This window comes from Bactrocera tryoni, chromosome 2 (genome assembly GCF_016617805.1).
Source record: "Bactrocera tryoni isolate S06 chromosome 2, CSIRO_BtryS06_freeze2, whole genome shotgun sequence".
NCBI classification, from domain to species: Eukaryota; Metazoa; Arthropoda; class Insecta; order Diptera; family Tephritidae; genus Bactrocera; species Bactrocera tryoni.
Window position 1 is genome coordinate 58,815,186 of NC_052500.1, and position 14,875 is coordinate 58,830,060.

General features: G+C 36.0%; 1 protein-coding gene across 1 annotated transcript; it reads left to right on the forward strand.

The window, feature by feature from the left end:
- Positions 1 to 10,186: 10,186 nt before the first annotated feature.
- Positions 10,187 to 12,555, forward strand: LOC120768137 (schwannomin-interacting protein 1-like). Its single transcript, XM_040094695.1, has 4 exons — positions 10,187 to 10,323; positions 10,388 to 10,776; positions 10,842 to 11,116; positions 12,311 to 12,555. The coding sequence occupies exons 1-4, from the start codon at positions 10,248 to 10,250 to the stop codon at positions 12,369 to 12,371; spliced, it is 801 nt and encodes a 266-aa protein (XP_039950629.1). The 5' UTR covers positions 10,187 to 10,247; the 3' UTR covers positions 12,372 to 12,555.
- Positions 12,556 to 14,875: the final 2,320 nt, after the last annotated feature.

Here is a 14,875-nt window from a genome sequence, read left to right on the forward strand (position 1 = left end):
ATACATGTGTGCTTCGACGCGTAATTATATTTTATTTACAAATGTGGGGGTGCGAATGAGTACTTCCACTTGTGGACGGTTGGCTAATTGCAAGCAATTATTTTTGAGAACTTTGAAATTTACGATTATTATGTTAACAACATGTCTGTCCGTATTGTGTCGCTAAGTACTAAAATGTGCGAACTTTTGTCATGGTAAATGTAATTACGACCTAAGTATTTAATTTAAATCATTTACATATTCATGCAAAGGCAATTATGTGTTTAAATATGGAAATCGCGAATGTGAAATTCTTTAGGGGAACTAAAATCGAAAAGGTCAAGTTTTCGTGGAACGTATTTTAATTACGCAACATTTTAAAAAGCAAGTCTATATGAATTTGATGTCAAGTCTATTCGTATTTCAAAAATTGTTTAATGGCTTATCATAATAGGTAAAAAAGTGGTAAACAGAAATATTTTATAAGAGAAATAATATTTTTGTGGAGAAAATATTTTGTTTAACAATTAAAAGTCATAATTCATTCATCTAAAATAATCTAGGTTAACTTTTACAAAGAAACAGTCATAAAAATTACTGAGTTTCAAACATTATTAAAAGCGTTAGTTTTCCAAGAAAATTCATAAACAAGAAAAAGTAAGGAAGGGCTAAGTTCGGGTGTCACCGAACATTTCATACTCTCGCAAGATAAAGTGATAATCGAGATTTTATTATCCGTCATTTACATATTTTGCTGTAAAATTAATTAGATTAGTAGTTCCTGAGATATGGTTTTTGGTCCATAAGTGGGCGACGCCACGCCCATTTTCAATTTTCTGAAGGAAACGACTCTATAGAGTTTGGTTGACAAAGCTATAGTAGTTTCCGAGATATGTACAAAAAACTTAGTAGGGGGCGGGGCCACACCCACTTTTCCAAGAAAATTACGTCCAAATATGCCCCTCCCTAATGCGATCCTTTGTGCCAAATTTCACTTTAATATCTTTATTTATGGCTTAGTTATGACACTTTATAGGTTTTCGCTTTTCGCCATTTTGTGGGCGTGGCAGTGGGCCGATTTTGCCCATCTTCGAACTTAACCTTCTTATAGAGCCAAGAAATACGTGTACCAAGTTTCATCATGATATCTCAATTTTTACTCAAGTTACAGCTTGCACGGACGGACAGACGGACGGACGGACAGACAGACATCCGGATTTCAACTCTACTCGTCACCCTGATCACTGTGGTATATATAACCCTATATCTGACTCTTTTAGTTTTAGAACTTACAAAGAACCGTTATGTGAACAAAACTATAATACTCTCCTTAGCAACTTTGTTGCGACACTATAAAAATCGTTACCTTCGGCTGCATCGAGTCTATAATATCCTTCATAGGTCAATACAAAGATTTTTGTCCGGAACGACAGTTATACTCGTATGCTATAGTAGTCCGACTATGCGGAAATTGTAACATTGTCTTGAACAGTAATTAATGCCAAATATCGTGAACATATCTTGTCAAATAAATAAGTTTTTCTTGCAGGAATTGATTTTGATCGGTCAGTTTGTTTGGTAGCTATGTATGTATGTATATGTTGCTGTGAAATAAAAAATTTTTACGTACAAGGACTTGATTTTGATCGGTCAGTGCTATTTGCTATGGTGATCCGATATCATCGGTTCCAACAAATTAGCAACTTCTTCAAGAGAAAAGGACTTACGCAAAAATTTAGGCCGGTTTAATCGACTCAGCCCATCACGCTGACCATTGATATACTTATATAGTTACTACAAGTATATAAGGTTTTCAAAATTTCCTTCTGAGTGTTACAAACTTGGTGGCAAACTTAATATACCCTGTTTAGGGTATAAAAACAGCAAAACTTGTACTACAGTGCTGCCTAACGTAAGTTTTTGGTAAGAGAAATAAGCGGCAAGAAGTTTTTTGACCCAAAAAACTTTAGAGAACCGTCCATAAAAATTCCATTGTTTGATGGAACAATTTATTACACTATACATACTGAGCTATCAACAGTAATAAATCAAAAACACAGAATAAAGTACATAGGGGGTTAATGGTATATAATAGGGTAATTAATATATTTAGAAGCAAAATCAAAAGTAAAATAAAATATCGTATAAACAGATAAAAGAAATACATAATAGCAAAAAGTACTATTTTTAACTCAAAGAGGCGTAATTTTGTATTCAAGCCTCTTTTTGTTAAAAATTGTTTTCTTTGCTATTTATCACTTCACACCGCGAGATTTTAGAAACTAATAGTATTTCCAATGTCATATACATATTTGCAAAATTTAAAGGCGGTTTTAAAATGTGTTAATTATTTTCAAAATGATACAAATATTTAAATAAATTTGATTATATATAATGCATAGTTTTCTGTACGTCAAATTCACTGATATTGCTTATACTGTTGTGGAAAAACAAATTTTTATCTAAATTTCGCTCGATAATCCATTCGTCAAAACATATATTTTCTAGGCTGATATGATTGTCAGTGGCAACTGAGTCAAATGTCACATCAAGTAATCTTTCTAAAGTACATAAAGTACCGTCGCCAATTTTTACGACGAATGAAATTATTTAACAAAGAAGTTCCATTAAATTTTCTGATGCGAAAACCACATCAAAGCATGTCAAGTATAAAGGTTAGGTTGACAGTTTTCTTCGATTATCGAGGAGTGATGCACTCCGAATTCTTTCCTACCGTCCAAACTGTCAACGAGTAATACTATTTGAGTGTTATGCGTCGTTTACGCGAAGCTATTCGTAAAAAAAGGAGGATGGAGTCATGTGTAGAAGTTCACGCAAGTGAGGAAAGTTCTCTGATCGCCATTCACTTGGGAGTGGCCAGAAACGATTCTTTTACATATGACTCAAGCAGCTCACGACTTCCGGTCTTTGACCAAGTATCCTCTGGGTAGCCTAAGAACATCCGTTTAAAGGCGAGCTAAAGTGAGAAGGCGAAACATCCCCATAGGGTTGTGCGCTGGGTTTGGGACCCGCCACGTAAAAAGCTCACCCCAATGAAAAACTACCAACAGCCTCGGCCACGTTGCGAAAAGAAGAAACGACTGGCGCGCTGTTGTTAACTCGGCTATAATCGCGTAAGCGGTGTCTACGCCAATTAAGAAGAAGAGAAGAGATTCGTAAAAAAAAGCCGAAGAACTCTGGGTTTTTGCACTACAATAGGGCACTTTCGCATAATGCATTGATTTTTCGTAATTTTTTCGCCAAATTTTTAACCAATATCGTAACGCAACCACCATATTCGTCTGATTTAGCTCCTCCTGGCTTCTCAGCGAACTCGAACGATCATTCCGGGGAAACCGTTTTGAGTCAATTGAAGACATTGAACGTGAATCGCTACGCGCATTGAAGCCTATTCCGGAAATTGCTCTCAACAACTTTTACGAGCATTGGAAAAAACGTTGGTACAAGCGGATTACTTTGAGGAGAAAGACATAAATTTTGAAATATAAATTAATGATTTTAAAATTATAAGCAAAGTCTTACTATATTTTGCTCATAATAGTACATATTGGCGGCTATTTAAGACGTCAAAATTGTGCTTGTCAATCAAATAAACTGGAAATTGAATTTATCATATTGTTATCTATACTAAAAATCATAATATTGTTTGCCACATGAGAAAATAAATGGCAAGACGAGTTGAAATCCGCATGTCTGTCTGTCTGTCCGTCAATTTGTCTGTGCAAGATGTAACTTGAGTAAAAAGATATCCTAATGAAAGTTGGTACACATGTTCCTTGTTAAAAAACGGGCGAAGAGTACGTAGATGCACATAATCGGAGCACTGCCACGCCATTAAGAAAAATCCTATAAAGTACCACAACTAAGCACTAAATTAAGATACAACAATTTAGCACAGGGCATCACAGTAACAAGAGGCACCTGTGGGCTAAAAATAAAACATAAATGGGCGTGCCTCCACCATCTAATGCACCTCTATCGACATTGTAAAAATGGATAAAATCAGAGGATAACACCGTTCACTCCCCATATAACGGTACTGTTAAAAACTACTAAAAGTGCGATAAATCAATAACTAAATACACAAGAGACATTAAATTTTACCCGAGAGATGGTATGACAGGCCATTAATGAAGTCGTCAAAATTGGATGATGCGCTATTTTAGGTGAAATCACATATCTCGGGTTCCGCCCGAATGATTGGTTGGTGTTTGCTTGTGAGGTCCCCTGATGAAGCCCTGGTAGAATTTTATTAGTATGTGCCTTTTTAATTGTATGCAGTATTAGCAAAAATCGAGGCAAAACTGCTAACTCCCATGGATGTTTAATACTTTCGCAAAATTTTTTGATGTCAAATGGATTCCTGCAGGAATATAAAATACCCGAACTTAGCCCTTCATTATTTGTTTTAGATAAAATTGTGAACTAAACGAATCTTTCCGACGTATTTGTCATGATTTTGATTCTCAATCCTGCCCATTTAATTTATTGGACTCAATATTTATACTCTCGCAACAATGTTGCTAAGGAGAGTATTATAGTTTTGTTCACATAACGGTTGCTTGTAAATCCTAAAACTAAAAGAGTCAGATATAGGGTTATATATACCAAAGTGATCAGGGTGACGAGTAGAGTTGAAATCCGGATGTCTGTCTGTCCGTCCGTCCGTGCAAGCTGTATCTTGAGTAAAAATTGAGATATCATGATGAAACTTGGTACACGTATTTCTTGGCTCCATTAAAAGGTTAAGTTCGAAGATGGGCAAAATCGGCCCACTGCCACGCCCACAAAATTGCGAAAACCGAAAACCTATAAAGAGTCATAACTAAGCCATAAATAAAGATATTAAAGTGAAATTTGGCACAAAGGATCGCATTAGGGAGGGGCATATTTGGACGTAATTTTTTTGGAAAAGTGGGCGTGGCCCCGCCCCCTACTAAGTTTTTTGTACATATCTCGGAAACTACTATAGCTATGTCAGCCAAACTCTATAGAGTCGTTTCCTTCAGGCATTTCCATATACAGTTCAAAATGGAAGAAATCGGATAATAACCACGCCCACCTCCCATACAAAGGTTATGTTGAAAATCACTAAAAGTGCGTTAACGAACTAACAAAAAACGTCAGAAACACTAAATTTTACGGAAGAAGTGGCAGAAGGAAGCTGCACCCAGGCTTTTTTGAAAAATTGAAAGTGGGCGTGGCCTCGCCCACTTATGGACCAAAAACCATATCTCAGGAACTACTAGACCGATTTCAATGAAATTCGGTATATATGTAATATTTTCTTAACACCCTGATGACATGTAAGAAATATAGGTGAAATCGGTTCGCAACCACGCCTTCTTCCAATATAACGCTATTTTGAATTCCATCTGATGCCTTCTCTGTATAATATATAGTACATTAGGAACCAATGATGATAGCGGAATAAAACTTTACAAAAATACGGTATTTGAAAAATATGTAAATGACGTATAATGAAATCTCGATTATCACTTTATCATGCGAGAGTATAAAATGTTCGGTGACTCCCGAACTTAGCCCTTCTTTACTTGTTTTGTTTTAAATTCTCTTGCGATCATTCACCACTCGCCGATTTGGTAACATAATTTAAACTGGCTTGAAACGGTAAAGTGAGAGAAGATAAGATTGTTAGTGCTCAATCAGTTAGTTAGTAAACCAAGTGTTCTTGACAATGAAAATGTGACCGATAAATGTAATTCAAATAAAATATTAATTATCTACAATTGATATGCCAGACAGTAAACATCCATACATACATACATATGCATATTGAATATATGTATGTACATATGTATTTCATTATTGTAAAATAGCGAGTAAATATGATTAGAGCTACGGCGATAACAAATAATAATTTTAATTATATGAAATAGTGATTTTCTATAATAGGCCCTTTCCTATGCCTGAATCAAATGAGTTAAATTCTATTTTTTATCATAAAGATAATAACAAGCTATAACTAATTAAAGATTATTGTTGCCGCATAAGTATATTTTTTGCTTGGAATCATAATACATTTACCATCTGTACCACAAGTACTTCGTCGATAGACGATTTGAGCGTAGACTCATGCTTTCAAATAACTCATAATAAGTTGAGGTCACGTGCTCTACGGCTATTTTGCGCCATTTTCTAGGTTAGTCTCACAATCTGCAGAGATTAAATATTTTTGAACCATGTTTTACATTATTCGTTTAGCTGAACTTAGCCCTTAACTTCTAGGTGTTCGTTTCATTTATTACTGCAAGTTCTTTATATTATATGTCTTTCCATTGTTCGGCAACATATGAAACAATTTTTTCTGATTTTGAAAATATTGATACGTATGGTCGCCGATTTGAAGCAACCACAGCCGCTGAACCTGAGGATTATGCTAGCAAACGCATAATGAGAGCTCTTTAACTACTTATTTAAATTTTTAATAAGTCGGTTTCTTTTACTGCATTCATTAGATAGATAGATAGATAGATTATTAACGAAGTAATGCAACGCGACCTAGGGTCTATTGTGCCCTCTCCTATATCACATGACTTTCCAAAGTTCCAGCAGCCTGAATAGTTCCAGGAGTTTGCCGGGCGCTATTGTGGTGATGTGATCCCTGCTAATGTATATGGAACCCAGGGCTTTAAGCCTTCTTCTGCTGATTGCTGTACAATCCAGGCCGCAGAACCGGCAGTTAGCACAGGAGACTATGCCCATGTTGGACAAGTGCTTCCTGAGCTTGCAGTGCCCTGTGTAGATCGCGACGAAGAGGCGGAATTTATCACGGGGGAGGTTAATTAGTTCCTTGAACCTGGAGAGGTTGTACCCCCCTAGAAGCAGCTTGGCATGGCGCATACTTGCTGCCTGCTGCCAATGCCGTTCTCTCCTCCGTGCGGAGCAGCTCCTTAAAGGTGTGTGACCCTACCGCTATGCATGGTTCTGGTCCCATCATCTTGGAAGCTGCCGCAGTGCGGGCCAGTTCGTCGGCCCTCTCATTTCCTTCTATTCCTTTATGCCCTGGAACCCAAATTAGGTGCACCAGTTTGCACAAAGATAGGCGGCTTAGCCTTCCTATGCATTCCTCTACTAAAAGCGATTTGGTCTCATATTCTGAGATCGCTTTTAGTGCCGCTTGACTATCGCTGAGAATGGCTATGCGCTGGTTGCGATAGTTGCGGCGGAGGTTGATTTCTGCGCACTGACATATGACAAAAACTTCAGCCTGAAAGATACTTGGGAAGCATCCCATTGGTATGGATAGCTTACGCGGTCCCTGCTTTCATTACTTTTTGTCTACTTTTATTTACCATCTTTACAAAGAAGACGTTTTAATGTTGGTATTCCGAGTAAATAGTTTCATTACTAGGTCAGTCTATAAGATTTATTTGCACGCGTCCACTCTTACTCTATATAATGCCAATGATTTTAACACTCCTGCTAGTAATCTTCTCCCATTTATTTTATTTTAAACCCCGCGTATTCTGCTTTCAGTTCCACAATTCGTGATTCAGAATACGACTTGTTACTAGAGCTATGTATTATGTCATTCGTTTTGAATTTTAACAGTGGGCATGTGCGGCTCATACTCCAATCATGCCACGTTTGTCTACTTGTTGAGCAAGCTAGGGATTGACTCCGTCGAGAAAAGCACCCTAAGACTCACCTAAACCTTTTCCTATTTAGATAAATTGTGCTTACATAACAAGTACATATATGTGTATAAGTAAATAATATAATATGTAAGTATGGTCTCATGTCTACATGGTTATATATAATATATTCATACTTATATAATTTTTTTCCAATAAAGAATTTGAAAACAAAGTTTATATTAAAGGCATTCCAACAGCTGCTGGCTTTTGAATCCTGCTCATATGTACATACATATGTATGTATTTCTCAATCTGTCATAGCTATGTACACATGTACATACATATATAAATAGCGCACAGTTGGCGATTTTTCACTGCATGACACCCACCTCATTTGTGGTTTTAATTATTTATTCGTTCAGACCACTTCGTAGGCGCCTAAAAACATATTGTGTTTACTGCACACAAACAGACACATTTAAACAACACAAGAAATAAAGTTTTATACATACAAATGTGTGCATCAAATAGTTAACACATAAGATTTGCACATTATAAATGATATTTGCTTCTTGGAATTACGATGACATTTGTACAAATGTGTTCTTAACTACTTTTTGCGGTAATTTCATTTGGATAGAGCACATATGTACATATGTAATCGTTCACGTATATATGTATGTATGTACTTATACAATATATGCACGTTTAATATATAGTTTATTAATGCATTTACATAATTATAATGTTTAAGTACATACAAGGTCTGTCGTAAAAGAAACAGAACTTTTTAAATATAACTGTTTCTGGTGGCGCCACCTATTGGTGGGTATATGAAATAAAAAGTTTGATCTCTTGTTGACATTTCGTAAAAATTTTAAGACAATTGGATAACTACAATCGATGTTATCGATCAAAAAGTGACAACAGCTTTTGGCCATCGGTCGTAAAATGCAAAGAGCAAATATTAAATTTTGTTTTAAACTTGAGAAAACGTTTACTGAAACATTTCAAATGATGAAAAAAGTTTATGGTGATCAGTGCCTATCCCGTAGTAATGTGCATGAGTGGTTTAAGCGATTCTAAGAAGGTCGTGAGGACCTCTGTGACGATCAGAAGTCGGTCGTCTTCAGAAGTCAAAAATAAAGACAATGCTGATTTGTTTTTACAATTCCGAGGGTATTGTACACCGAGAGTTCGTCCCACCTGGCCAAACGATTAATGCTGTGTTTTACCTTGGGGTTATGAAGCGTCTTTTGTCGCGCATTCATCGTGCTCGACCATAATACCGTGAGGTGTTTATCTACACAAAATGTAACTACCTGTTTGAGGATGCTCACTTAACCTGAAAGCAGCTGGGCAGAGTATAATATGTACATAAAAACTTTAAAGAAAAAAACCATCGAAGCTATAATACCCTTCGCAGCTGCATTAATCATAGCATAAATGGAGAAAAAAATATATTTATCTCTCTCACTTTAATGTGCCTTTGATTCCGATCATTCAGTTTGTATGGCAGCTATATGCTATATTATTCCGATCTCAGCCATTTCTCTGGAAATTGTTTCATTGCCTTAGTTAATAACTCATGCCAAATTTATGCAAGATATTTTGTCAAATGAAAAAAAACTTTCCATACAAAGACTTGATTCCGATCGTTCAGTTGGTATGGTTGCTGTATGCTAAAGTGATTCGATCTGAACAGTTTCTTCGCAGATGTCTCGTCAAATAAAAAAGTTTTCCATACAAGACCTTGATTGGGATCGATCAACATGTATGGCACCTTTATGCTATAGTTGTCAAAAACTGACCAAATGAGCAGCTTCTTGGGGAGAAAGGGACGTGTGGAAAATTTCAGAAACGGAGTGACTAGTTCGCGTATATACAGAGGGACAGACAGTCTTAATTGTCTAATCGACTCAGCTCATCACGCTGATCATTTATATATACTTTATAAGGTTTCATATAATGAATCTATTTTATGCAATTGTACACATAATGATATCAGAGGAAAATATGGGTAATGCTCTGGCCATAAACGCAAAGGACCGGCTCTCGTTTGAAGTTCAATATTTCGTTTAAAGTTTAATATATTTATATTAGACTTGATCCATTACCGGTTTTTTCATAATAAATTCTATGCCTTGTTACCAACGTAAGACAATTTCGATGAGAGAAAGTCCAGTTTCGACTGTTGCTTTATCCGATCCCAAGGAAGTCTGTCCTACCTAATCGAAATGGATCCGGACTTATAGCCGACCAAGAACTGGCAACGGAACAGTTCTCCATTTAAAACAGAAATTAACTCGTATTTGGTTTAGATGTGGTGGTTATGTGCAAAATGATAGTCAAAAATTTCATTGAAATAGTTTGGCAAAAGATACCGATCTTTTTCTCAAATACTTCGTGCAAAAACGATGTGTTCAATTTGGTATCCCTCTTAAGTATAGTAATTCCAAAGATTTAAAGACCGGAACTTAAGTAAATAAAATAGCAATGTCTGTTGGAGATTATACTGGAAAATAAAATTATGCAAAATTCTATTAATATTCTTAACTTGGTTGCCGTTTATTGCATGGATTTAATCTTTACCTAATTTCTCTGCAGCGTCGCAGTGACCGCGAAGAGATACGTCGACGTTTGGCCATGGGTTCGGAGGAACACAACCAGGAATCCAAGGAGCGAAATGCTTGGAAGACGGGCATACAGACAAGATTAGCAAGTAAGAAGATTCCACAAATTACTGTCACACCTTTTATTAACCAATAAATTTAATTACATCACAGACGCACAGTTGGGTCGCTTAAATGATCCCTCATCGGACACCGAAAGCCATAGTTCAGACTCAGAGACGTGCCCGAAATTATCCAAAGCTAGACAAGTGGATAATATGAGTGCACTTAATATATCCCTGGCCGACAAACCCACCTACCCAAATGCAGGTAGTGGACACGCCTCAATTTCGTCACTCAGCTCCGCGGCTGCGGCCAACAAATATCAAACACAACAACAAATGCAACGTTCACAAAGCAAACAACAAAGTTTCCAAACGACAATGTCTGCGTTCAGCAGTGAAGATTTGGAGTGTGATTTCTTCACCAAGCAAGCCAAGCTGCAGATTGAAGCACGCATGGCATTGGCACAAGCCAAAGAGATGGCTCACATGCAAATGGAGGTAAGTTGGACTTTAATTTAGTTTATATTTACAGTATACATTTAGTAACACTTTCTTCTTTGCAGATTGAGCGACAAAATCGACGCGTATCACCGATTACCGATATCATACGTGTTTCGCTGCGTAAGGTGGGCGTCCAAATGACCGCCGATAAACGTCGTGTCTCGCGACAAATGCTAACCGATATGAATATAGCGCAACTCCAAATACTCGTCAATAGTCTGCACACACATATTGAAGAGCTAAATGAGTCACTAGTGCATAATCTAATGGAACGGGATGATCTGCATGTCTCACAAGACTCCATGCTGGTGGATATTGAAGAGCTTACGAGATATATGTAAGTGGGTGGGAAAGTACTATAGGAAAGGCATATAACTGGAAACAGTCCTTGAAGAAATATAGTGTGGGTTTAAAATCAAGTTTGGACACTAACAAATGGAAGAAATGTAGATATTAAGAAGCTTCGACGTCTCATCGAAAAGATACTTCCTTTTCGACTTCGAAAGAAGGAATACTTGAGAGCCATTCATTGTCGAAAGAGTCTTTCATTATTTCGTTCGCTTTTATCAAACTGAGTTACAAATGGATCGGAAACTAATTAGTTTTGCTTCATAGAAAAGCAAAATATCTCTCCATTATGCTTACTTTGACTTATTTTGAAAAATTTTGGTTTGCCCTGATACCCTAAGCGATCTCTTGGATTACCTCCGAAAAAACGATGTCTGGGGAAGAGCAAGACTTTTTTGCAATTCAAAAAAAACGGTGCGTCCTGGTTGACGTGATTTCAAGTAGATTCAGTAGAAATCACAAAAAGCAAGAAGATTCTTCATTAGTAAGGATGTCGTTATCGGGTTGATTATTAAAAAAAAAATAACAAAATGACGTCGACTTGAAAAAAAAATTTTTTTTACCCGATTTTTTCGACCTTTTCGAATTTTTTAAAAATACTTCAAATCAAAATTTTTGGAAATCCAACGCAGACACGATAAAGCATTGTATAAAAAAGATATATACCAAATTTCAAAGGAATCGGTTCTGTAGAACTTGAGATATCATGTCAACTACCTCAAAAAAAGTAGTTTCGAGAAAAACGCGTTTAAAGTTTGGGAGACAATTCTAGTGAACACGGACGCCACGTCACAAAATCGGCTGTATCTCCGAAAATAAGTCGAATTTTGAAAAATCCTTCCAAGGTCATATTTTTGAAAGTCTAAACTTTCAAAATATGCAAAAAATCGATTTTTTTCAAAATCCTAGACCAGAATACCCCCTTAAGTCGATCGATCCAGTTCATTTTCACAAATGTGCCGTTATCTGCGAATCTATTTGCCGGATCAATTTCAAATTCTTGGAGAAAATATGTAAATAAATGCACATTCGATAAATAAACAAAAACATCAATTTTTCGAAATTCTTAGCTGGATATAACGCCTTAAATTTTCACTGCCTGCTTCCAGTTATATTCCTAAACTTATCAATTTTTATTTGCTCTTACTTAAATACTTATTAATCTCCAAATTATGATTTGCAGTGGAGCTAACGAGCATCTTGCACAACGGTATAAAAACCAAAATCCCTACAATCACAACTAAAGCCATACCTACATACATACATACATACCAACAAATATTCACAAATGTATACTACAATACTCGTACTAGTTGGGGTCTTGGAAAGCAATGGAAGGAAACCTAAGAACTTGAAGCAAAGCAAATGATATACATACATACATATAAATTAAAGTTATATTTAATTATATACTTATAGTTACATACACATATACAAACATACATGCATACATACTTATATAAATAAATAAAAGGCAAATAAATACTCTCAAAATTAATTGTATTATATTTGAAAAAAAAAACAAAAAATATTGAAAACGTTCGAGGTTCAGAGTTGATATTTGAATTTAATAAAAAATTATACGCATACAAACATACATTACTACACACCCACACAACACATAACAGCAGTAAATATACGCATACATAAGCTAACTCACACCGTGGCGTACATAAAATTAGAAAAAATATATTTACATGCAGTTATTTATTTACATAAATTATTTGAAAACTTTTTCACCCCCAAAATACAGTTATACCATATACATACATATATATGTGTAACAGTTATGTAGTTAAACACCCAAAAAGTATACAGACACACGTACGCTACATATCTTTACTAACTTCTTGTTACTGAATCTTAAAGGAATTTCTCAACTACTAAAACAACAACAGTTAAAATTAAAAGTAAATTTAAACAGAAATAAATTAATGAAATTTAAAATAAAAACTTAAATAAAATATTGCATACTATACATACTAGAACTTGCATTAATGTTATGTAAGCATACGTACTACATACCTACAAACATATAAACATACATAGTTCACTTAATTTCACCATACGATAAAAGAAGATAAATAAAAAAGTACATATATAAAGAACACAAAAAAATGACGAGAAGATTATTTAATACATTTCAAGAAAAAAAGTAGTAAAAAAAACGTTAACTCACCTGCGCCGTAGCTTCAATACCCTTCACAAATAAATTGTTTACCTTCTTGTATGGAATTCTGCTAAGTTGAGAGTCCTTAGTCGGATTAAATGCGGGGTCCATTCCGATTACGTAGACCCGACTGTCGTGGGAAGGGGAGTTCGATCGCTCAGTTTATATGGTACCTACTTATACTATATATGATCTGAACAATTTCTTCCGAGATTTTACCATCACCTTGAACAATAACCCGTGCCAAATTTCCTGACGTCGATCTCGTCAAATAAAAAAATGTTTCCATACAAGAACTTGATTCCGATTGTTCAGTTAGTCCAGCAGCTATATGCCTATACTGTTCTGATATCGGTAATTTCAATAAATGGGCAGCTTCTTTGGGAGAAAAGCATGTAAGCAAAATGTCAGATTGATAACTCAAAAACTTCATGGTATATAAAAAATTTTTTATACCAGTTTATACTAAAGAAAAAAATGGTATAAAAAGCTTATTGCTTTTGCGAACTATTAACGAAGAAGTTGGCACCTTGATACATTCTCTGCGCGTGGTGCAGTAATCAATTTGGTTGTGGTGAATTGAACATATGTACATATATGTAATTGATATAAAGCGAGTAAACTGGTATAATCGAATAAAGGCAGATTTGGTATCATTTTAATAACCTAACCCCGCTTGGTTTCTTGTATTGAAATTAACTGGATAACTTTGTTGTTAAATTCACATATAAAAATGTTTACAAAAAAACAGAGTTTCCAGCTCAGCAATCATATAAATAATGAATTGTAGGGTATAATAGACATCAATCTCTACCCATCTCTCCTTAATGGTGTTTCGTCTACTATAGACATCTGCAGGCAGTCCCTGGCCACATTGCAAAAGTGTGTTCAGCCCGGCCACCATGCTTCAGTATTTCGGTAGAGATTTTCAAGGATCCGTTGTAGCAGCATTATCTTTTCTGAGAGCTTACTTTGGCGGTTTCTGTCGTATGCTCTGATTCATTCCGTTTTCAGGAAACTTTCGTATTCCTCGACTGGCTGTGCTTGGTGCTTGATTTCCTCTATGTCAACTGAGATGCCAGCATATTGTTTATTGGCTATCTTTCCAAGTACAAAGGCTGTCCTCTGGAACCGGCTTATCCTCACTTGATTTTGAAATATTTTCTTCATTTTGCACTGTAACTCTCCTTTGGCTGCCAGTGCACTCTGGTTGGTAGTCTTGCTGGCTTTAGAGGTAGATTGTTCCATATTTAAGTTTTGGGCACTTTGGTTGGCACCCTTTGTTTTTGCTGCTATCACTACTGGCGTATTTTGGTCACTACCATCCGGTAATACTCTTTATCATCTCCTAACTTTAGGTAAGGAGGTTGTCTTCATCGGAATCTTTTACAACAATAACCTCGACGCTTTGGCTTCGGGTGGTGCGAGTAACCTCACACTTCCAACAATCGGATGTAAGCGTAAATCCGAGTGTTTTTTCGTCCATAATCCTATATTGGCTGAATTAGTAGCCATAGTTCGTTACTATGACTTAAGACCCTTCGCTAAGGCAAAGTGATCAATGCTAAGGAAGCATTA